Source organism: Xenopus laevis, chromosome 3S (assembly GCF_017654675.1).
Source record: "Xenopus laevis strain J_2021 chromosome 3S, Xenopus_laevis_v10.1, whole genome shotgun sequence".
In the NCBI taxonomy this organism is placed as follows: Eukaryota; Metazoa; Chordata; class Amphibia; order Anura; family Pipidae; genus Xenopus; species Xenopus laevis.
Window position 1 is genome coordinate 25,703,061 of NC_054376.1, and position 26,196 is coordinate 25,729,256.

The 26,196-nt window shown below is 39.1% G+C and overlaps 1 protein-coding gene across 8 annotated transcripts in view; it reads left to right on the top strand.

The window, feature by feature from the left end:
- The first annotated feature begins 410 nt into the window (after positions 1-410).
- entpd4.S (ectonucleoside triphosphate diphosphohydrolase 4 S homeolog) overlaps positions 411-26,196 on the top strand; it is a 34,633-nt gene continuing 8,847 nt past the window's right edge. The window contains exons 1-9 of one of the 8 annotated variants that reach the window (XM_041588115.1): positions 411-729; positions 1,686-1,822; positions 5,351-5,486; positions 9,094-9,291; positions 13,687-13,892; positions 17,671-17,821; positions 19,205-19,308; positions 20,646-20,705; positions 22,983-23,137. In XM_041588115.1, the coding sequence (XP_041444049.1) occupies positions 5,479-5,486; positions 9,094-9,291; positions 13,687-13,892; positions 17,671-17,821; positions 19,205-19,308; positions 20,646-20,705; positions 22,983-23,137 (882 nt within the window). In that variant the 5' untranslated portion in view covers positions 411-729; positions 1,686-1,822; positions 5,351-5,478. Of the gene's footprint in view, positions 730-1,685; positions 1,823-4,737; positions 4,880-5,350; positions 5,487-9,093; positions 9,292-13,686; positions 13,893-17,670; positions 17,822-19,204; positions 19,309-20,645; positions 20,706-22,982; positions 23,138-26,196 lie in introns of those variants that run through there. The other 7 variants (XM_018255090.2, XM_018255096.2, XM_018255095.2 and 4 more) reach the window with 7 other exon arrangements.

A 26,196-nucleotide genomic window follows, 5' to 3' on the forward strand; every position in this document is an offset into this window, starting at 1 on the left:
TTTGAGACACAAAAAACAGTTTAGATAAGGAGAAATATTTTCAAACTTTCATAACCTGCCAAATTTTGTAAAATTAACATGGTAATTAGGGGGTGTGGCCAGAGAAAGGGCATGGTCAAAACATTTGCAACAAAAATGTTGTCTCTCTTTTTACTTCCAAAATGTTGGGAGGTATGTGCTACTTTTATTATTCATCTTTATATTCTCGTCCTCTTCTGTTCATGTTCCATTCTCAGAATTTGGGCCTTAGCAACTAGATTGCTGAAATTGCAAACTGGAGAGCTGCTGAATAATTAGGTTTTCAAAAATCTAAATCATTCTCACTCTACTGACATGGAAACGTCTCTGCAGAAGTGGCCTAGAAAAGATTAATGAGAACTACATCTCCCAGAAGGCTATGCTCTGTGCAGAGGAAGTGATGTGGGAAAGTGGAGTGGGGAAGGTGCTGGAAGGAAGTGCTTCTGAGCAGAAAAGGCAGCTGGAGATAAGCACTGAGCAACTGGCAGATCCTGAAGGGCAGTTTATGTGTGAGGCAGAGGCCAGAGCCCTGTGTGCAGCAGCAGCAGTTGTGTAAATGCCGTGAGGCAGAGGCCTCTGTGTGCAGCTTGGAACACCAGACAGACAGAAGCTTTTCTAGCAGCCAAGCCTTCAGGGAAACATTGCAAGTGAGAACTGCAGTCCCCAAGCAAGTTACTGTGCAGCACAGCTTCTCCTGACTGACATCCAGCAGTAAGTGATAGTGGCCTCCAGCTAAACCCTGTATAATCTTTGTATAACAACAGCATCTCTAGCATTAAACCGATTAATTTCCCTCTACTTGTATATTGTCCTATACTCAAACATCAAGGGTCAGATTTATGAAAATGTGAGATGAGAACTCCCCGCAGACAAATAAAAACAACTCGCCCATGTTCCATCCATTCCTATGGGATTTTCAAGTGGTCAACTTGAAATAAGATTTTGTTTACATTTCATTGACAAATATACCGTAGCCTGAAACAGCTTTATTACTCCATGATATTAACTCAGTTATTAAGTTTCCGCTTAATAAATTATGGTGTGGGAAGCTTTGTGGTGTAACCATGGAGATATCTGGACCATCCCTCAGCCTAGGATGGGCTCCGTCACTAAAGTGGCCTCATGGGGTATTTTATGGGTGCTACCTCCACTGGTGCAAGTGTTACATCCCTTGTAATTCCTTCTTGGAAATTATTTTATCAGCATATTTTAAATAAATGGTGTGCATTTTTAAAAACGGTGTGCTCCGGTCAGAATGAATATAGAAGAATGTTGTGTTTTTACATAAAATTCTTTGTGTACATCACAATTTCTGTGTATGCGCTGGCCTGAAAATATATGTGTGCACACAGCTTATAGGGAACATTTTTATAGTTGCATGCTTGTTCTGCCGACTGCTGCCTCTGCCCAGTGTTGGGATGTGTCACACAATACAGCCTGAACCCTTCCCACAAAGTGCAATACCAGCTCTGTTTTTTAATGTGGTGTAAAATATGGCAGAAATGATATAACGCCTGGTAGACGCCAGGGGCAGCACATGTATTAAATGACCAGTTAAAAAAATGTCTCCCCTCAGAAACCCTTGTTCTTAGCAGTGACAAATCGATTGCTAATAACAGAACAAATGTGGTTTGTATTGCAAAAGGTAACCGTTTTCTGGTTGTTAGGGCTGCATGGTAACCAAGGCATGTGACAAGAGAATGAGTCTGAAAGGAGGAAGCCCAAAATGATTGCCATCTCCTGACCTGCAGTGACGTGTCCTTTAGGCAAAGTGTGGGACAGTGAGAGAGCGCTGCACGGAGGGGTAAGTCTGAGGGGGTTACAACCGCTTGGGGGAAATAAAGTTCAGAGTTAAATGAGAGTGGCAATGTTTCATAGGAATCACTACTGCCTAAACTGCAGACATTCCTATTTGTTGAACTACAAATCTCAAATAATTGAGAATAGCCGTTCCACGACAGCTGAAGGGCTATAGACTGAAAATATCCAATCATTTTCAAACTTTATATGATTTGAAATTGTATTTACCATTTTCTTCCAATGGGTACCTCAGATGCGGGGGGCCCCACGCATATATTATTATTATTATTATTATTATTATTATTATTATTATTATTATTATTATTATTATTATTAACATGAATTTTTAGAGCACCAGCATATTATGAGTGCTGTATACTCTTTACTCTAAAACCAGCCCTTTTTAGGATCACTAGAAGTGCTGCAGGTTTAATAGGCTTAGTATAGAGTGTGGATGTGAGGTCAATACAAAATACAAACAGAAGTAATCTGGTTTATAATCAGAATCTGCTGGGTGTGTTACAGATCTGCAGTGCAGGGATCTATTGGGGAATAGCGAGCTGTTTCTTGATGTTGCCATTTGTAGCGAGGCAGTAGTCGGTGCACACACAAAGTCAACGGTGGGAGGAATAACCAAGAAGTAGGTCAGGGAGAAGACAGGATTAATTGAGGGAAGGTGTTTGTGGTGTAGGGCTATCACAGGCCCCAGGAAACACTACACTGGGAGAGGAACCTGATATAAAAAAGTAATTCTAGTAGGTTATCTTGACTATAGCAGAGAAGCCTACAGAGTTGTTTCATTTTAGGAGATGCTCTTTAATTTGATAAGGACTGTGCATGCTTCAAATTGCTAACAACTGGATACAAATTTTGTTGTAATGCACTGTAACTGTGCCCTTTAGAGCATGAAATTATTGATCCATTTCCAAATCAGTGGAATGGCAGGATGATGTGTTGAAGTAAGCTGATTGCAGCTGTGTGTCTGTTGCATAAAGTACGAATTTCAAGAGCTGGACTTCTGGTTTTACAAACTCATTTAACCTTCTTTAGTCTGCAGCAGTGGGCAGTCCAGCAAAGACTACCGCACCCTAGCCCTAAGATAGATTAGTGACCAGAGCAGAGGTAGGAGTCATATTTGACTTTTAGGCAGGAGATTGTTGCATTACAAAGAGCTTACAGTGTCAAAGTACTTATGTGTATGTGTCGGGTCTTAGTCTGTGCTCAGGGAACTTAAAGGGGTGGTTCACCTCAGTTAACTTTTAGTATTTTTCAGGATGGCCAATTCTAAGCAACTTTTCAATTAGTCTTCATTATTTATAGTTTTTTTTTGCCTTTTATTTGCCTTTTTCTTCTGACTCTTTCCAGCTTTCAAATGGGGTTCACTGACCCCATCTAAAAACAAATTCTCTGTAAAGCTACAAATGTATTGTTATTGCTACTTTTTACTACTCATCTTTCTATTCAGGCCACTCTCCTATTTATATTCCAGTCTCTTATTGAAATCAGTGCATAATTACTAGGGTAATATGAACCCTAACAACCAGATTGCTTAAACAGCAATCGGGAGAGTTGTTGAATAAAGAGCAAAATAACTCAAAAACCACAAATACTAAAAAATGCAAACCAATTGCAAATTGTCTCATATCACTTTCTACATCACTAAAAGCTAACTCAAAGGTGAACAACCCCTTTAAGATCCCGTGCACGGTCAGATTTAAGATGCCAACAGATTAAGTGGCATATTTATTATGATGTGTAAAAAAACTTTGGGCTAATAAACCGCACATGAAAAAAAATGGTGTAAAAAACAGTGTAACATTTTTACATATTTTTTTCTAAGAGTAACTTCCGCCTAAAGCAATGTGAAATAACGGCAGCAAATCTGACGTTCACATGGCGTCAAATTACACACACCTTGATACATTTACAATTTATTTTACACTGCTTTTTATACTATTTTCATCAGCGAATTTTGTTTCCCCTTTGGCAAAGATTTAGGTCTAGGATTTGAAATTTGTTGTCCAATAGAGTGAAATGAATGGCGTGGACCTGACTAGAGCTTACCTTGGTGTGACAAAATAGGTTGATCTGGGTAAAAGGGTTACTCGTTTGTTTTTTTTTTTTCTCTCTATTTTATTGTTGTTTTAAGATACAGAACCAGTACTGCAGAAAGAAACACAGATACTTCTTTCAATTGCAATTACATAAGCTAACTTTAAAAACACTGAAAATTTGTATATAAAGCTAATTTGAAAGTTGCTTAGCAGGCGCGTCACTATAGAGGAAGCAGGCCCCGGGGAACAGGGGGGCCCGGACAGCGGGGTCTGCAGCACTAAAATACTCCTTCTGGCATGCTCTTAAAAGAAAATGTTGCGTGCGCGCTGCATCGATCATCGATCAGACGCACACGCTTAATTAATGGGTCGGCAAGCAATTGTTAAGGTGGTCATAGACGTGTAGATTTACCATCACATCGGACGAACGATCGGTGCCATCTCCCGACCTGTCACTAACCATTCAGATCAAATAAAGTAGTAAAAGAACAGATGACGATGTTCTGCCCCTGATAGCAATCGCACGAAAGTCTCCCACTGATATCGTCAGATTGCCAATACATGCAGAGATATTATCAGCAGCCGACAGAAATTTTCTAACCTGTCCGATCTACTAAACGACCGATCGACCATGGCATGAAAAATGTCGGGACTCTCCACACACGACCCGAAAATCGTACGAAACGGAGATTCATATGATCGGATCTTTGCGTCAATGGCCAGCTTGATGCCACTATTGCTTAGAATCTTCTTTTCTATTGTTGTGTGAAAACATTTGTGGGTGGAGTTCCCCATTAGGTGTAGTAACTAAAGTTCAACAGGATATTCCTGGAAAGCAACAGGACCTGGGTGGGGAGGAGCAGATAAAGGTGATAGAGAGTTACAGTAGGTGGAAATACTGGTAAATAAGGTAAACGTCCTATAAGGCAAGTGCAGTACAAAACGAGACGTGTAAAAGACTGGGGCTAATCTTAGGAGGAAGAAGGTCTTTTCTGGCATCAGAAGGGGTAACTGTAAATTCTATGCATGCTTTGTGTCCCTCATTGTCTATAATCTGTATAGTGTATGTATTGGCCATTTATTGACCAACCTTTTACAATTGCCTGCTCTGTGTAGGATACATGGCAATAACTAGGGATAGCCAATTCATTGAGCTGGTGGCTCAAACAAAGTCTAACAAAACCTGGACAGAGGTTGTCCACTTCCTCATCTGCCAATGCACTATGCACCCGCTTGCAAGACACAAGGGCAGATGATATTTTAGCAAATCAGAATGATTTGTTGAAACTGGCAGATGTGCTGATAGACACAATCGGACAAATGGCCAACCAAATCGGGGTGTGAATGGTACAGTTGTTATTTAAGAAATAATATTGTTGTACTGGTATTGGACCCACCTCTATTCAGATTTAGCTGATCTATTTGATATTTCTTCTTGCCTGATGTGTTGAAATGCATGTAATGTGTTCTGTATGCAGGGTCAGTAACCGCAAAATTCCATTAACAGCGGCATGGGACAGAAAGTGTGCAAATGACATAGGAAACAGCCCCCCACGATGGGTTAATTTCTTCTACCTGTACTTCTAGCGTGCTGGGCTTCCTCAACATGGGAAGGTGAGTAGAAAAAGATCCAAGTATGCTGAGAATAACCTGAAGGCAATGACTGACCTACTTGTGAGGCTGTGTCATTCCACTACTCTGTTTACTCCTTAGTGACTTTAAACACCAGGGATATGTTTCTGAAAAACCACTACATTTATTAAAGCCCAGTCAAGTTAACGCATTTACTGAGATTAATTAAAGGTGGTGGTTCACCTTATGTATGTTATAGAATGGCTAATTTTATGCAACTTTTACATTGGTCTTCATTTTTTCTTTTTTTTTAATATTTTTTTCATTATTTGCCTTCTTCTACTGACTCTTTCAAATGGGGGGTCACTGACCCCATCTAAAAAGCAAATGCTGTGTAAGGCTACAAATGTATGTTACTGCTCTACTTTTTATTATTCCTCTTTCTGTCAAGGCCGTCCTATTCACATTCCTGTCTCCTATTCAAATCAATGCATGGTTGCTAAGGTAATTTGGACTCTAGCAACCAGATTGCTTGAGAGCTGCTGAATAAAAAGCTAAAGAGCTCAGAAATCACAAATAAAAAATGACAACCAATTGCAAAATGTCTCAGGATATCCCTCTCTACATCATGCTATAAGTTAATGCAAAGGTGAACAACCCCATTAAATGCCTAATAAAATGCTTGCATAGACTAAACTTTTATTGAAGGCTATATTTTTAGGTTCTGTCCACTGATGGAGTGTTTTCCATGCTTCTTACTGAGAGGATACCTAAAAGATATTTTGGCCAAAGTGTGGTACTGCAGGTATGGGACCTGTTATCCAGAATCCTCAGGACATGGGGTTTTCCGGTCAATGGATCTTGCTGTAATTTGGATCTTCATACCATAAGTCTACTAAAAAATCATTAAGAACATTAAATAAACCCAGTAGGCTGGTTTTGCCTCCAATAAGGATTAATTATATCTTAGTTTGGATTAAGTACAAGCTACTGTTTTATTATTGCAGAGAAAAAGGAACTCTTTTTTTTAAAAAAAATTGGAGTATTTGGATAAAATGGAGTCTATGGGAGACGGCCATTCTGTAATTCTGAGCTATTTGGATAATGGGTTTCCGGATAACTGACCCCATACCTGTAACACCTATTTTTTTGTAATTGTTTTTAAAGGCAAACTGTGCACAGGTAATTATTCTCTTTCTCATCCTGCAAGTTATTGAGGTAGGAAGAGTAGATAGTTAACCAGATTACCAGTGAACAGATAAACCCCATGCAACATGGACTTCTGCTTTTCCATAAGATGATATAATCACCGCAAAGAGCCTGTATCTCTTATGAACCAAAGCTGGCCAAACACAGGCAGATTTTAGCTGGTGATTTGGGCCCTGGTTTGCCTGCGTCTGAGCTCTTTGGGACTTCCTCCCACAACATCTATCTGTCCAGGTATATTGGCCAGGTATCTCTTTGAGCAGGTTTTAAAAGCCCATCAGATGAGGACCACATCACCACACATCTAAAGATGTAAGGCCATTTTAACAGGGTTGGTAGTTATCGTACAAACAAAACAGTGGTCAGTTAAATATGGAATTATAGAAATTATGGATTTGCTTTACACACTAACATAGTAAGTTGATCCACAAGAAGGAAAAATAAAACATCTGTAGCCTCTACAATTTGCTTCAGAGGTGAAAACAATTCCTTCCTGACTCCAAAATGGACTAGTCGCTGGATCAACTTTTACTATGAGCTATTTTCCATAACCCTGTATTCCCTCACTTGCTAAACACCATCCAACCCCTTCTTAAAGCTATCTAATGTATCAGTCTGTACAACTGATTCAGGGAGAGAATTCCACATCTTCACAGCTGTCGCTGTAAGAAAACCTCTTCCGATTATTTAGGAGGAACCTTCTTTCTTCTAAGGCAGAATTTATTTTCAATATTCGTTCTCATTTTAAACAGGGTATATTTAAGTGTAAACTGCCTCTTAAAATTGGCAGCAGGCATTATAACTATCGGTGGTGATTAACGAGTTTTCTTTGTTCTCTTGGACATTGGATCTGATCTTATGAGTATATCTACCCCTGCCATAGAGCAAGCTGGAGCTTCTGATTTTGTCCCAGACAGGAAATAGGCACAAGTACTAGGCTAGAATTTCTCTATGCAAGCATAAAAAGGTGCCAATAATGTTTCCTGCATTTTCTCCCAAAACTACTTCACGAGTCTATACGTTGTTTTCACATTTTATTCTGTGGAGAGTATTTATTTGTCAGATCAGTCTTTAAAAGGGTTGTTCACCTTTGAGTTAATTTTTAGTATGATGTAGACGTAGAGCGTGATATTGTGAGACAATTTGCAATTTGTTTTTATTATTTGTACTATTTCAGTTATTTACCATTTCATTCAGCAGCTCTCCAGTTTGCAATTTCAGGCACAATCTGGTTGCTAGGGTCCTAGCAACCATGCATTGTCTTGAATAAGAGACAAGATGAGGCGTGAATTTGTGGCGAATTTGCGCAATTCGCCGCCAGCGAATAAATTCGCCGGCGTCAAAAAAATTTTCGCCGTGTCAAAAAAAAACCGAGACACCAGCGCCATTTCGCAAATTTTTCGCCGTTTCGCAAAATTCGTGACTTTTCCCGCGAAGCGAAATTCGCCCATCACTAAAGATGAGTAATAAAAAGTAGCAATACATTTGTAGAGCATTTGTCTTTAGATGAGGTCCGTGACCCCCATTTGAAAGTTGGAAAGAAGCAAAAGAAGCCAAATAATTGTTACAAAAATTATAACATATAAATAATGAAGACCAAATGAAAAGTTGCTTAGAATTGGCCGTTCTGTAACATACTAAAAGTTGACTTCAAGGTGAACCACCCCTTTAAGACCGAGTACGTGGCACATTCTCCAAGGTCCTGCTTGTTTTTACATTATTATTTTTATTTCATAGGCAGTGTACAGATTATATTCATCACTTTTTCCTTTAACACTGTCATGGGAAAAAAATTTTTTTCAAAATGAATCCATTAATAGTGCTGCTCCAGCAGAATTCTGCACTGACATCCATTTCTCAAAAGAGCAAACAGATTTTTTTATATTCAATTTTGAAATCTGACATGGGGCTAGACATATTGTCAATTTCCCAGCTGCCCCTGGTCATGTGACTTGTGCCTGCACTTTAGGAGAAATGCTTTCTGGCAGGCTGCTGTTTTTCCTTCTCAATGTAACCGAATGTGTCTTAGTTGGACATGGGTTTTCACTATTGAGTGTTGTTCTTAGATCTACCAGGCAGCTGTTATCTTGTGTTAGGGAGCTGCTATCTGGTTACTTTCCCATTGTTCTTTTGTTTGGCTGCTGGGGGGGGGGAGGGTGTGATATCACTCCAACTTGCAGTACAGCAGTAAAGAGTGATTGAAGTTTATCAGAGCACAAGTCACATGACTTGGGGAAGCTGGGAAATTGACAATATGTCTAGCCCCATGTCAGATTTCTAAATTGAATATAAAAAAATCTGTTTGCTCTTTTGAGAAATAGATTTCAGTGCAGAATTCTGCTGGAGCAGCACTATTAACTGATTCATTTTGAAAAAAATTTTTTCCCATGATAGTATCCCTTTAAGTTGCTCTTTTAAAAATGGCTGTCTACTTTATTCACAGGTTGAGCATCTCTTGCCTGCTTCCAGCTTCCTGGCACTTCAGCCTCTCTTCAACTGGGTTCCCGCGGCTCCTAAACCCAACTTTCCGGCAGCTGGTGGTGATCAGCACAGCAGCTGTGATCCTCCTTTTACTCATATACTCTCTGCTCATGACCAGGACCAAATACAGCAGTTCTTACCTAGACAGGAAATATCAGAGGTAACCCATAGCCAGGACCTATACAGTTAAAGGGGTTGTTCACCTTTGAGTTAACTTTTAGTTTAATTTGCAATTGATTTTCATTTTTTATTATTTGTGGTTTTTGAGTTATTTAGCTTTTTATTTAGCAGCTCTCCTTGTTGTAATTTCTGCAGTCCGGTCGCTAGTGTCCAAATTACCCTAGCATTTATGCATTGATTTGTGTAAGAGACTGGTATATGAATAGAAGAGGACCTAAATATATAGATTAGTAATAAAAGTAGCAAAAACAATAAATGTGTAGCTTTACAGAGCATTTGTTTATTAGATGGGGTCAGTGACCCCCATTTAAAAGCTGGAAAGTGCCAGAAGAACAAGGCAAATCATTTAAAACCTATAAATAATGAAGGCCAATTGAAAAGTTGCTTAGAACTGACCATTCTATAACATACTAAAATCTAAATTAAAGGGAAACCACCCCTTTAAGAATGTGCAGTACTATAAACAGGGTTTCTTTTCCATGTAGTTGTTCATAATGTAATGGTACTCTAGTTACTAAGATTGCTGAGATCAAAGCACATTTTATTTACTATGCTGTTTGTTTTTATGTTAAGTGGTGGCAATCAATATGCTTACTTCACTGTTGTCCTTAAACAGATAGAGTTATCCGGAAACCCGTTATCCAGAAAGTTACGGAATGGTCTTCTCCCATAGTCCCCGTTTTATTCAAATAATCCAAATTTTTAAAAATGATTTCCTTTTCCTCTTTAATAATAAAGCAATACCTTGTACTTGATCCCAACTAAGATATTATTAATCCTCATTGGAAGCAAAACCAGCCTATTGGGTTTATTTAATGTTTACATGATTTTCTAGTAGTTTAGTAGTAGTAGGTATGAAGATTCAATTTACAGAAAGATCTGTTATCTGGAAAACCCAAGGTCCCAAGTATTCTGGATAAGGGGTCCCATACGCTTACCCCAAATTCACTATATAGGAAGTCTCAAAGCTTCTGGCCTCTTCTCACCTTACCACCTGCCCGCTTGATCCAATCCCCTCGAAACTTCTCCGCAATACCAATCCTTGTCTAATCAAAGCCTTAACTCACTTATTTAATCTTTCGCTCTCAACTGGACTGTTTCCTTCTCAACTAAAACATGCTCTTGTCACCCCCATTCTGAAAAAACCCTCTCTGATCCCTCCACTCTTGACAACCTCCGACCTATCTCTCTGCTACCTTTCATCTCTAAACTACTTGAGCGCCTAGTCTACAACCGACTTACCTCATTCCTCTCTGACAATAACCTGCTGGACCCCCTACAATCTGGTTTTAAGCCACAACACTCCACGGAAACTGCCCTGACTCGACTAACTAATGACCTTTTAACCGCTAAAGCCAACAATCATTTCTCACTACTAATACTGCTTGACCTCTCAGCCGCATTTGACACTGTAGATCACCCTCTCCTCCTCCAGTCCCTCCAGTCGCTTGGCGATCGTGACACAGCCCTGTCCTGGTTCTCTTCTTACATCACCAATCATTCCTTCAGTGTCTCCTACAATGGAGTATCATCTTCTCCCCTACCTCTTTCTGTTGGAGTTCCTCAAGGCTCTGTCCTGGGACCATTACTATCCTCCCTCTATACTTCCTCCCTTGGCAAATTAATAAATTCGTATGGTTTCCACTACCACCTCTATGCTGACGATACTCAGATCTATCTCTCATCTCCTGATCTCAACCCAGAACTCCTAACTCGCGTCTCCTCCTGCCTGTCCGCTATCTCTACCTGGATGTCACAACGCTACCTTAAATTAAACCTCTCTAAAACTGAAATGGTTCTCTTTCCTCCAAGAAACACCAGTAGCATCCCCGAAGTATCCATCATAGTTAACAATTCCACTATCACCCCCTCTCCCCAGGCCCGGTGCCTTGGGGTTATCCTAGATTCTGCCCTGTCATTCACTCCTCATATCCAGTCACTTATTAAATCATGTCACTTCCACCTAAGGAACATATCCAAAATACGATCATTTATCACCCAAGACGCTGCCAAAATTCTTATTCACTCTCTCATCATATCGCGTCTAGACTACTGTAACTCTCTTTTAATTGGCCTCCCCCTCCAGAGACTGTCACCTCTCCAGTCCATAATGAACACTGCTGCGAGGCTCATACACCTCAGCAACCGCTCATCCTCTGCCTCGCCATTCTGTCAATCCCTGCACTGGCTTCTGTTACCTTTCAGAATCAAATTCAAATTAATGACACTGACTTTCAAAGCACTTCACAACTCTGCTCCATCCTACATCTCTGAACTCATCTCTATATACTCACCCACTCGCTTACTACGCTCCTCTACTGACCTGCTACTCAACTCTTCTCTCATTACCTCCTCACATGCTCGCATTCAAGACTTTGGAAGGGCTGCACCCCTCCTCTGGAACGCTCTCCCACGATCTGTCCGACTTTCTCCAAACCTTTCTGCTTTCAAAAAATCTCTGAAAACGCACTTCTTTCGAGAAGCCTACCCTCACTCTGCTTAACTACCAAACGCAACACCACATACAACACCACATTTCTCACCCACTTACTTCAATCTTGCCCACTCCCACACCTTGTGTATTACTCCCTTCCCTTTAGACTGTATGCCTATGCATAGGGCCTTCCTCACCTCTTTGTACCTGTATTGATTGTGATGTTTGTTACTCCATATATTCTATGTATGTAATTCATGTGATGTAGTTGTATAATCACAGTTACTTTACAGTGCTACGCAATATGTTGGCGCTATATAAATACATGTTAATAATAATAATAATAATAATATATACAGTATCTCAGCACACTGAAGTCATCATCAGATGCTTGCTCCAGCATACCATATAAATAACTCTGTTAATAGTTGCATGTGATCTACTTTGATTTAGTGGGGCTTTTATTCTGCTTTTAAAATGCATTTGCTCTTGTGTCCTGGGGAACCGTGTTCCATATAGGAATGAATTTTATTCCTTTTGAACATACCAGACTAATAAGGAGATGAGCTGGGGTCCGGCACAGACGCTGACGTAAACCTCTCACAAAATATTTTATTGTTCAAGCCCAATATTGCCTGTTTGATAGAAGTAGCTGAGAGGCATTCATTGCACCTGGTTAGACTTCATTTCATTGGGGAAAGTCCATATGGCCACCATATGAAATGACAAAATGCTATTTTTAAAGTAAATAGCTGCTCAAATAGTCTCAGGCATTTAGTACCATACATCCTAAACAGCTGCGGTTGCCAAGTGCATGCCAACTTCCATCTACACTCTTCCCCCCAACTAGGAAGCAGGCATTTTCCTGTGTTTCCAGTAAAGGTTCTAAAGAAGAAACTGTAGGCAGTTTTAGTATATTCTATGTGGGGTACAGTTCAGTTACAACACTGCAGGTAGTACAGGTATGGGATCCAGGATGGTATCCGGAAACCCGTTATCCAGAAAGCTCAGAATTAAGGAAAGGCCATCTCCCATAGACTCCATTATAATCAAATGATTTCCTTTTTCTTTGTACTAATAAAACAGTACCTTGTACCTGATCCCAGTTAATATATAATATATCCTTATTGGAAGCAAAGCCAGCCTATTGGGTTCATTTAACGTTTTCATGATTTTTTAGTAGACTTAAAGGAAGTGTTCAGTATAAAAATAAAAACTGGGTAAATAGGCTGTGCCAAATAAAAAAAATGTTTCTATTATAGTTAGTTAGCCAAAAATGTAATGTATAAAAGCTGGAGTGACTGGGTGTCTAACATAGAACACTACTATACTTTTTATTGAATTTTAAATGGGGGGAGGGATACAGAAGGAAGAAAAAAGGGGGATGAAGAAGGGGGGGTGTACAGACATGGTTGTGTCCAACCATTAAATCACTGACTTATACATTGTAACATCACATGAAATGTCTGCTCTTATTTTTAAATCCTAACCCCCTCTCCTGAGCTCAGAGTAACCATTATAGTGCTCAATCCAGGCAGGACTTGTCATCATAGTAAACTATGTAGAAAAAAAAAATTAGAAATCTTTCTCCCATCTTTCCTAAGCAGAAGAACATCAGAGCCGCCTCTTTCTTTCTCCTGACAACTTCCTTGACTACTTGGTGGTCAGACTGGTGGGAAAATGATCAGCTGGTGACACTGTTGTGACAAAATTCATTCATATTAACAGTACATGTATCCCTTAATATCTTCGAATTAAAAATACATAAATAATGAATGTATATTAAGAAAAATGCTTAGAATAGCCCCCTCATCAATTTTACATTGACTTATTTTTAAAGTTTACTTACCCTTAAAGATTTGAAATGAGGAACATCAGGGCTGCTGCCTCATTGTTTTCTTATGTGTTGTCCGTTAAAAATTTACCTTTTACTTATTCCAGGTACCTGGCCCGCGTTACTGACATGGATGCCACTGACACAAGCAATCCCAACATTAATTATGGCATCGTTGTTGATTGCGGAAGCAGCGGCTCACGGATATTTGTGTATTGCTGGCCACGTCACAATGGAAATCCACACGAGCTTCTGGATATCAAGCAGATGAGAGATCAGAACAGGAAGACTGTGGTCATGAAAATCAAACCAGGTACCCAGCACAAACATAAATAACAGACAATAGCAGTTTATTATATTTTCTCACAGGCACAGCTTTGTCTGTCTTTCTTTCTATAACTGTATCTGTCTGGCATCAGCATTATATGCCTCTTTTGTGTACACAACCTATAGTGCCAAGATGTTGTAGCTCTGGAACAGTTGGTGCCAAAGGTTAATTATCCCTGCTGTAGACCATATCTATATATCGTATGATATTCGTGCGTGTATGGTGGGAGACAAGCCAACCAATATCAACAGAAGACTTGGAAATCAGTCGGCTGGTTGATCGGGTTGGCCAGAAAATTATGATTGGGCACCTTTGAAGGCACCCGAACATTAGCCGTTGTTAGTGCTGAATCATCAGATACAGGTGGAATTCTATTGTTTATACTTGTATATCTGACGATTCAGCTCTACACGTGTGTATTGAAACTAACAATCTTTCTTGGAAAGAACTTTTCCAGGAAAGATCGTAATTGTAACGTCTATGGCCACCTCTAGTCCTGCTAATTGCAGGATCAAGATTTAAAAAGCAAGAACCAGAGAGAAAAGGCAACACAAAGATAGCTATCATGTCACAAGCAGGGTTTGCACAGCAGTGTTGCTTTCCATTATAATACCCAGTAGGGGGCACCCTGTGTTTTGCAAAGCTTAAGCTTTGTATAATTCCATATCGTAGAACATAAGGCTTGAATATATTTTTATGACATTTTCTTAAGTCCCCATGGAGGAGTCATTCCCCCCCCATCCTATTAAAAAGTCTATTGATCAATATTAAAAGTAGATCCGTGTGTTAGTGCAGGAGGAATGCAGGCTTGTAAGTACTGTTATTAAAGTTAGGCCCATAAATCTTTGGACAGAGACAACTTTTTTCTAATTTTGGTTCTGTACATTACCACGATGAATTTTAAATAAAACAACTCGAATGCAGTTGAACTGCAGACTTCCAGCTTTAATTCAGTGGGTTGAACAAAAAGATTGCATAAAAATGTGAGGAACTAAAGCCTTTTTTTTTTTTTTTAACCTTTAGCCTTTTTTCATTTCAGGGGCTGAAGTGATTGTGTTAAAAAAAGGCTTTAGTTCCTCACATTTTTATACAATCTTTTTGTTCAACCCTCTGAATTAAAGCTAAAATGTCTGCAGTTCAACTGCATCTGAAGTTGTTTCATTTAAAATTCATTGTGGTAATGTACAGAACCAAAATTAGAAAAAAGTTGTCTCTGTCCAAAGATTCATGAGCCTAACTGTATATGAATGGGGTAGCTCCATTGTCTTCTCTTGTCTCCTACAGAATATTTTGTATGCTAATAATTATACCTTAAAAAAAGTACATCTGTGTGTTTGCTAGATATGTAAATATCCTTACTTTTTTTCCAAAGTTTCCCGTATCTGCACCCCTAAAGTCCTTTGAACTAAAACAGTTGGGTACTGTAAGGACTCCATTCAGCCAAGCCACAATTCTGTAACCTTTCTGAAATAATCAAGTTTATCTTCACTTTTTCTCAGCATCTGTTTCTCTTCATTCTGTCTTCATGCAGGAGTTGGGTGTCAGATGAATGATCCAATATATCTTATAGGGGGCTTCCTTTCCTAGAAGATGTATTAGAGCTCATTTTATTAAAATCACGTGACCTGACATCATGTCTCTCTACATGCAGAATTTGTGCAAAATGCAGTTATTTTTTTTGTACTGGAATCCGTTATTTGAGTGAGCGCTAATATATACTATCATTGATCTGACACCCAACTGCTGCATGAAGACAGAATGAAGAGAAACAGATGCTGAGAGAGGAATAGTGAATATAAATTTTTTTTTTTTTTTTTTTTTAGAAACAATGCAGAATTGTTAATTGATTGTATATAGAAAGTTTCTTACTTCAGGATGAGGAAGCTTATATTAAAATTAAATTTTAGCGATAGTTCACCTTTAAGTTCTATTACAGAGCTGGTGAACCAGTGTCTTTCCGAGGCCAGACCGTTGTATGATTATTGTAACCTCTTCATACTCCAGTTTTAGTGGCATTTTTATTATTGAACGAGACTTTCTAAACGATAGCACAATTTTCAAAGGCAGTTTGAGTGTCAATGACTTTGAACCTGGGTTGCAGCCAGCTGATTGTTTTCCTGCCATCTGATTGTTTTCCAGCCCAATGTGTAAGGAAGCTGATACAACAAAGTTTGAACTGAGAATTGCTGGGGCCTAACAAATCTCTGCTATCTTTTGTAGCTAGGAACTAGAGGTCTGCCAGGGAGCTGGTTGGTTTCCTTAATCCGCTGCATTTCAAAGGACATTTCTAATTTAAAAAGGAGGGGCTATAGCAGTCATCAGTGTAGGCTAACCGTGACCCATGTTTAATTACACAGGCCCCCCAAGGTAGGGTCAGGGTAATGAACCTGCAGGGTCAGCTCTGGAATTCGTGCAGGTATGTCTGGCTCTCCTACTATGTGCGGAGTAACATGATCACTCTCAACTGAGCAACCAGCACACTGCCTTCCTTTAAAACTCAGTAGAACAAGTTTGCTATTCAAGTGGGATTGAATTATTTATCTTTTTATTCAGCAGCTCTCCAGTTTGCAAGCTCAGCAATCTGGTTGCTAGTGTCCAAATTACCCTAACCTGTACTGATTTGAATAAGATACGGGAATATGAATAGGAGAGGCCTGCATAGAAAGCGGAGTAATAAAAGTAGCAATAACAATAAATATGTAGCCTTACAGAGCATTTGATTTGGCCCTATTTGAAAGCTGGAGAGTCAGAAGAAGAAGGCAAATCATTAAAAAAAAACTATAAAAAATAATAAAGACCAAATTAAAAGTTGCATAGAATTAGCCATTCTATAACATACTATAAGTTAACTTGAAGGTGAACCACCCTTTAATCCTATGAATTATATTTTTATAACTAAAGCTGGCCATGCACTATAAGAGCCATTCATTTGGTTGGCAAATGAGCAGATCTTTTCCAATTAATATGCCCACCTAAGGTGGTCAATATTGCTCTTAATCCGATCATTAGTCATAGGGCCTAATGATCAGATTACAATGGTGAGAATAAAAGAAATTGGAGCAAGGACTGCATCAACTATCTGATTTGGGCCTCGATCCAACAGGAAAATCAAACCTGCCCAATCGACATCTGGAAAGTTTTCTGCCAGTTATCGGTCAGGGGGACCTTGATACACTGGCAGATAAGATGCAGAAACAGTCTAAAGGACCCTTTTCGTCATTTTTAATCTACCCATGTATGGCAGTAATTTAACGGCTGATGGTAAAGTCGAAAGAAAGGCGAAAATTAAGTAAGCTTTATCAGAATGGTCTATTCTATATAAATACACCAATAAACCCTCAAAGTAATGCTGCTCTGAATCTTCTGTCAAAAGAAACACAGCATTTATTTCTTTCTATTTTGTACACATGGGCTTCTGTATCAGACTTCCTGTTTTCAGCATAAACTTCCAGGGCTAGGGCTTGAGCATGCTCAGTTTGCTCCTCCCCTCCCTGCTTTAATCTGAGCCCAGAGCTATGAGTGAGCAGGAAGAGACTCAGGCAGGAAGTGATGTCACACCAAGCTAATATGGCAGCTGCTATCCAAAAGAAACAGATCACTTCTAGAGCTGTTTGGTAAAGCATTCTACAGAATAAATATAGTCTTATAGCTTGCACTATTGTGGCTAATACGTATATTGGCAATAAACTGCTTCAGTAGCTTTCCCTTTCCTTTAAGCGGATTTTTCTTTTGAACTCTTTTTATTTATTCCTGTCCTCTGCAGGTATTTCCGAACTTTCTAGCACCCCAGAGAAAGCCAGTGACTACATCTCCCCCTTGCTTGACTTTGCTGCCAACCACATCCCCAAGGACAAGCACAAAGAGACCCCTCTGTATATTTTGTGCACGGCAGGGCTCAGAGTCTTAACTGAGAGGTGAGATTGGCCCCTAGGCAGCAGAAAAGTATGTACGGGTTGAATATTGATGTATGTTTTTTCAGTTCAGTGGCCGAAAGCCTTCCATGTGGCCAAAATGTTGGTAACTGTGTTCTCCAACTACAGTATTTGCACAGTGTACACACATGAACAGGAGCCCTTACAAGTATCCATACCTGGTGATGCTGTATAGATGCTAAAAGCTTGTGGGTATTTTTCAGGTCTCCAATACGTCCAGTAATAAATCTTGCACATGTAATTGGGTTCTTCCATTTGATCAATTGTGACTGCCTCACTTTGCCTTAGCTAACAGAAGAAAATAGGAAGATGTACTTACCAACACAACTAAATGGCACTTGGCCTTTTTTTAACTAGCCAATAGAAAAATTAGAATTATATGCAAGGATATAAGTGGCCAGTCAAAAAAGGGCCATGGTTGCTGAGATACAGCCCCCAGTTCCAAGGGCACATAAGTCAAAAGCCAAAAAAAATCCCATAACTCATTAATATCATAAAAAGTTTTTATTCTTCAAAAAATTGCATACAGACCACATGGTATTCTGCCTTATGCGTTACATACCTTATGGTACTTAATCATAGGCATGTCATAGGCAAACAGACAGCAGCAAACTGCACTACGAGCGAGAGAACCCGACACCTGGGAGAGTATCTGCCTGTGTGATCAGTGGAATCCTGTGAGTACATTCTTTAGCAGGGAATTTAACATTAACATTGCAGAACTACACAAAGTATTTTTTTGGTGTCTTTGAGGATCGTGGAGGAGTGGGAGATAGAGTAGTTAAGCGATACTCAAAGATCACGTGTTTCCCAAAGAGACTTTGCGTGTGGAGAAAAAACTTTGGTGAAGCTTACAGTATCTTATAACTTTGCTCATTTAGGAAGCACACACTGAATATATTACCCATAATGTCATAGGCAATGCCTATGATTAAGTATTTGGGGTATGAAACTCGTAAGGCGAAGTACCATGTGGTCTGTATGCCTATTCTTTTAACATGGTTTTTTTTTTTTTTTTTTTAATAAAAACTAGCTTTTTATGGTATTAATAAGTTGTGATTTTTTTTTTTTTTTTTTTGGTTTTTGACTTTTAGAATTAGCCCCCGTTGTGACAAAATATGTTCAGGGAGAGATAACTCTCCCTTTGTCAGCGAAAAGTTATCAGGGGATTCCTTGACAATGGGTTATACCCACCCATTGAACAATTTTGCCACATCTAAGTATAATAGTAAAAGACATTGCGCCTTGCTATTTTCTCTACCCAGAGTTCTATTGCAACCATGTCAGCTATCTAGGAGATGTTATAAGCACAACCATTATACATGTTAGGCGTGTGTAAAAGTAGTAAAAAAAATTTCTCATTAGCCAACAGGAGGCCATTCTGGAAGATCTGAGGACGGATATCCCAGTGAGATATGACTTTCTTTTCTCGGACTCCCACGCTGAAGTGATTTCAGGCAAACAAGAAGGTACCATGTGTAGCAGTGGCCTTATGTTTTTTCAATGCAAAAGCACGGTCATACCTTGTTCTCTTTGAATACATTTGAGGTTTCTCTGCACATTACCCTGGCAATCTCCTGTAGGAAAGTGATGTTGTCATACAGCCACTATAATTCCAGCCATGTTATTATGCATCTTAGGAATTCTGTTCATACTTTTTTCTTGCCATGTATTCTGACCGTTGGCAAGCCAGTTTAAAGGAATACTGTCATGGGAAAAACATTTTTTTTTTTTTCTCAAAACGCATCAGTTAATAGTGCTGCTCCAGCAGACTTTTGCACTGAAATCCGTTCCTCAAAAGAGCAAACAGATTTTTTTTATGTTTAATTTTTTAAATCTGACATGGGGCTAGACATATTGTTAGTTTCCCAGCTGCCCCATTCATGTGACTTGTGCTCTGATAAACTTCAGTAATTTTTTACTGCTGTACTGCAAGTTGGAGCGATATCACCCCCTCCATTTCCCCCCCCCCATCAGCCTAACAACAGAACAATGGGAAGGTAACCAGATAACCGCTCCCTAACACAAGATAACAGCTGCCTGGTAGATCTAAGAACAGCACTCAATAATAAAATCCAGGTCCCACTGTAAAACATTCAGTTACATCGAGTAAAAGAAACAGCCTGCCAAAAAGCAGTTCTATAGTGCAGCACTGGCTCTTTCTGAAAGCACATGACCAGGCAAAATGACCTGAGATGGCTGCTTACACACCAATATTACAACTAAAAATAATACACTCGCTGGTTCAGGAATGAAATTTAATATTGTAGAGAGAATTATTTGCAGTGTAATTTAGAAATAAAAACTATTATCATAAAAAAAATGACCGAATCCCTTTAAGGACCTGTAATAAAAAAACCTCTGTCTTCTATGCATTAAATATTTTAAATAAACTTCACTTGTACCACCTGCATATTTACTTCAGAATATAACTCATGAGTAAGTTGCCGTTTAGCCCTTGGGGGCAGCCATTCAAGTTAAAAATGGGGAACGTATTTAAACCGTGGCTGCATTGTTGGTGGACTCTTAGCCCTCTGCATGCCAGAAGTAACATCTTTTGTTGGATTTACAATTAAACACTGTTACTGAGTTGAATTGTTAATTTTAGGGATGCAGGCAGAATAGTACACAGAGGTTGTGCTCCTCTATAACTGCATAGTTTTCTGCATTTCCTCCGATCATATTGATATTTGATCATTTTGCTTCTGCTTGAATTGTTTTATATACATACTGGGAGTCTGAGGGGCATGTTGGCGCATTTGACAATGACATTTATATATTTATTCCCCTATTTTGTACATTTCAGGTGTTTATGCCTGGATCGGCATTAATTTTGTCTTGGGGCGCTTTGATCATATAGAAGAAGGTAAATGAACCGTCACACTTTCTGTTGGATCACATTCCTTGGGCTTTCTGCCAGTTTGAGGTGTGCGAGCCAGACTTGTGTGTTCTGGGGTTATGAATGCGATAGTAGCTTGGGGCAAAAAAGCAACACCTCACCTATCTATAACTATAATTGAACTTGTCATTTCCACATGAACTTTATTGTATGTATGTATGTATATTTTTATTTGTATAGCGCTCCTTGAGGACAAAGCACTGTACAGCAAAACAACAAATCAGTAGTAACAAGCAAGCGGTCACTGCATGAATAAGTAACAATAAGTGCATTATTAGAAATACAATTCACATAGATATAAAATATAATTACACTCTGTGTCAACGAGACAAAAGGATGGAGGACCCTACCCCGTAGGGCTTACAGTCTAAATGGGAGGGTAACTTACAGACACAATTGGGAAGGGTATTAAAGTGCTGTAGGTTACAGTGTGTGACACTGTAACGGTTCCCAGTTCAAGTGTTATCCAGGTGCTCCCAGAGGTAGTCATTAAATGTAGTTCTAAAGACATTGAAGGAGGATTCTCTCCGGAGTAATTCTGGAACGGCATTCCAAATATAAGGAGCAGCAAGACAGAAGGGTTTGACGCGGGAAACAGCAATAGTAGTGGGGGGGGGGGGTACAACAAAGCGGTTGCTCTGAGAGGAGCGGAGGTTTCGGCCAGGAACATATAGAGAAACGAGATGAGATGTATTTAGGTGCAGAGTAAAGAAGGGCTTTGAAGGTTATGAGGAGGAGTTTGTAAGTTATTCTTTGTTTTATATTTGCAAGGTAATGTCACCTGATCATTTTGCTGCCATGTTATTTAAAGGTACAGTTCAGTGTAAAAATTAAAACTGGGTAAATAGATAGGATGTGCAAAATAAAAAATGTTTCTAATATAGTTAGTTTGCCAAAAATGTAATGTATAAAGGCTGGAGTGACTCCATGCCTAACACAATAGCCAAAACACTACTTCCTGTTTAGTTAGTAAGCGACTTTAATGAGGGCCACATGGGACATAAATGTTCAGTGAGTTTGCAGTTGATTCTTAGCATTCAACTTAGATTCAAAAGCGGTTATGACCCATGTGCCCTTCCCCTCAAGTCTCTGATTGGTTACTGTCTGGTAACCAATCAGTGGAAACTAAGAGAGCCGCAAATCAGGAAGTAGTTTTCTGGCTATAATGTTAGACATCCAGTCACTCCAGTCTTTACACATTACATTTTTGGCTAACTAAAAATATTAGAAACATTTTTTATTTTATCTATTTAGCCCGTTTTTATTTTTACACTGAACAATTCTTTTAACACCGGAAAATATGCTTCCACAAACAAATTGTCTTGCATGATTATTGGGGGGAACTTGTAAAACTGGAATAAGTACTTTGGCGATAACAGTCTTCAAAATAATATTGGGTTAGGTTTAAAAAAAAACTACAGTAGGGATATTTCCCAGTGTGACATATGTATTGCATTCATACCCCTGGGACATCCCTATTAATAGAACTGAATGAGCATGGGATTGGAATCTGTTGCTGTGTGTTGTGAATGTGAGGCATGGTTATAATTGAGGTGTAATGTCTGTGGATAGGGAAATGCCCAAAATGAGGTATAGTGTTCCCTTTGAGGCACATTTATCAAAGTTACATAGTTAAATCGGGTTGAAAAAAGACCAAGTCCATCAAGTTCAACCCGTCCAAATGGAAATCCAGCATCCATACACACACCCCTTCCCTACTTTCACAAATTATATATACCCATATCAATTTTAAATTCATGGTTTTTAAAAACTCCCATGAACTCGAAATTCGACCAATTGAAATTTATTTTTAAAAAAAAAAATCGAATTTCTAAAGCTTGGGTGAATAGGATCGTCCTGAAAACTCAAAACGAATTAGATTCGATTTTAAGAACTCAATTCGAGTTTTTTCTCGAAAAAAACTTGAATGTCAGGAAGGCTGCAAACATCACTAAATCGATCCCTGGACCTCTCCCATTGGCAGCAATTCCACAGGTTTTAGGTGACGAATAGTCGAATTCAAGTTCTTAAAGGGCCCAGAGTATGATAAATCTGGAAAATTGGATTTAGATTTTTTTAAAAAAAAAATTGAATAGGATTTTGACAATTTCCTAGTCGAATTTGATAGTTTTGCCAATAAAAAAAACTCGAAAATTTGAATTCGAATTTTCAATTTGAACCTTGATAAATCCACCCCTTTGCCCCCCCCCCCACCCTCTAATTGTTTTCCCCTCTTTCCTGCAGAAGATGAAGCTGTAGTGGAGGTGAATGTCCCTGGGGCTGATAATAAGGAAGCAATCCTGCGCAAGCGCACAGCAGGCATCCTAGACATGGGAGGCGTCTCCACCCAGATGGCATATGAAGTCCCTAAAAGTGTAAGCTTTGCCTCCTCACAGCAGGTCATTATCTGAAAAACTTCATTCCTTTTTTCGCTTGTTTCGCTTTCAGCTTTTTATGCCATAGAGTGATTGCAGAGATGTAAGAAAATAATAAATAATAAGAAAATAAATTCCTTCGTGAGGTTTCTGGCATTGTACTGAAAACACTTTGCATCATAAACAACAGGCACGTGCAGACTTCCATGGCCAAGAACAATATGGCAGGCACAGGGACAAGCCAAGCACCACTAACTTTTCTCCCAAAAACAGCAATTTGTTAGCTGCCTGTATTTCCTGAATCGTGTCCGTTAATAAACCAACAAGAAAAAAAATAAACAATAGTACAGGTAAGGTATCCGTTATCCAGAAAGCTCAGACTTACAGAAAAGGCTGTCTTCCATAGACTCCATTTTATCCAAATAATCCACATTTTTTGACTAATGATTTCCTTTTTCTCTGTAATAATAAAACCGTACCTTGTACTGATCCAAACTAAGAAATAATTAATAGGGATCCACTATTTTGGATTCAGCCGAACCCCCAAATCCTTCGCGAAAGATTCGCCCGAATATCGAACCGAAGCCGAACCCTAATTTGTATATGCAAAGGGGGAAAAAAATTTTACTTCCTTGTTTTGTGACAAAAAGTCATGCGATTTCCCTCCCTGTTCCTAATTTGCATATGCAAATTAGGGTTCAGTTTCGGCCAGGCAGAAGGATTTGGCTGAATCCGAATCCTGCTGAAAAAGGCCAGACTGAATCCTGGATTCGGTGCATGCCTAATAATTAAACCATTATTGGAAGAAAAACCAGCATATTGGGTTTATTTAATGTATATATGACTTTCTAGCAGTCTTAAGGTATGAAGATCCATATTGTGGAAAGATCCGTTATCCTGAAAACCCCAGGTCCCAAGCATTCTGGATAACCAGTTCCATACCTGTAATTATAATAAACTGGGCAAATTTATTGTAAAATTAGATGTCATGAGGAACAAGGGTCCATAGGTGGCTGTCTTTTCTTTTAAATCATGGCGTTGCATGTTAATGTGGCGATTTACAGAATTTATGATGGGATGCTGTTATTTCTGGCAGGTCATGAGGAGCAGAGGAAAATGCCGTCACTTTGGGAAATCTGTACACGCTGTCCTTGAGCTTACAGTTTCCCACTGCTTAATTCCACATTCATTTAACTGCTCTGCTCACTCCTATTTTCCCCCAGCCTTAAGTCACGTCACATTTCTACTGCCACATTAATACCTTTTTTTTTTTCCGTTTTTTCAGGCATACTTATATTATTTAACAAAACTTATTTCTGCATACTATTTTAGATATGCTTAGCCCAGAGGTCATGCTGTACAATCTCTAGGGACTGGTGCCAGAAGAAATGTTTTATGCCATGTCGTTTTGGAGGGAAATAAAAGGAACATTAAACCATCAGTAGGCTCTCGGCTCAAGCATGATGCACCCATTCATGAATACACAAATAAGTACAATGTTTTACTGAACGCTCATAGATCATTTCAATTAACTCTGGGGTATATTTTGCCATTTTACCATTCCAACTATCACAAAAATAATATCAAGGAATTTGCAGATTGAGATGGTTTAGTTTTAAATAACCTGGAAGGTATAATGGAAATTCATTGATCCAAGATAGGGCTAGAAAATGTTGTACATAATATGACTGAAGATTTTCATTCATCCAGGTCATGGTATATCTAATATAAGTAATTAAAAAAAAAAAAAAAAAAAGTACTGCACTTGCTGAGTAACACCTGTTTCTATGAGTTGTATGACACATTGGTAATCCTATCGCAGTAATTACACAGATCAACACCTCTGTGAATTTCAGATGTCACCTCTCTGAAGAGTTACAATGTGCTGTTGTGATTGGGTTAGTGGAAGAGTCTGTATGCCGATGAACTTCCCACACCAGTGAACTGAAGCTGCTCAGATGAGTAGTGAAACGTCTTCAATAATTACTCAGCAAGTCCAGTTGTTTGTTTTTTTTTTTTAATTACTTTTATTAGTTGAACATAATGTTTTGGGCTTCTGTGCCCTTTAGCAGTAAAGATCTCTGACTCCAAAGATGCCCCAGTAGCTCCCCATCTTCTTTTCTACTGATTCACTGTACATGCTCTGTGCTGCTGTCACTTACTGAGCTTAGGGACCCACTCACAATATACAGTACACATAGAATAGAAATGTCACAATATAAGGCTGATTAGTAATTATTACAGATAATTACTACATGACAGTACAGAAACTAGTGCAATTAGCATCAGAATTTAATAATCAGCCCTGTAGCATCAGCTTATATCACAGGCCAAACTCATTTTCTGCTTGACGACCCCTAACTTAGCTTCTCAACAGCTGCTCAGAGCCCACTGAGCATGTGAGTGTCACAGACACTTTCCAAGATGGTGACACCCTGTGACAAGTTTAACGTCCTGGATCATTGCTGCTATTGACAAGCTGAAACTTTAGACTGTATATAGAATATGGCATTTTTATCCATATTCATTGTTAGGGTTTAGTTCTCTAATAATGGTGTGCATTGGCACATTGTTAATGTGGCCGTGTCATTACACATCAGTCTCACAGTAGCTCCTTAATAAAATGATTCCTGGTGCCAATAAGCTACTCACTAATGTACCCAGAGTTCATTCTGTTAGAGCTCCTTACTGATATAAGCAAGATATGGTGTTGGGCAGATCCAGACAGAGATTTAAATTAAGCCCTGGCATTTCATGAACACAGAGGCCCAAACAGCCCCTCACAGGCCCAGTAACTAGTGACAGTCTATATAGCATCTTACAGCAGCCCTTCTGCTATTTGTCACAATCTTGTCACTGCCAGTCTGGGTCTGGTGGTAGAAGTACCAGGTAGGAGTGCCATGTACAGCTCAATGCATGTCATCATAAGACTTGTACAATGTCCAACAGACCGCTGCACACTGACACGTTGTTTCTTGTGAAACTCTTGTGATTTATTGGCTCAGTAGACAAAAAAATGCAACGTTTCGAGTCTCATAATAATAATCATCATAAGACTTGTACGGCTGCTATAACACTGTTTG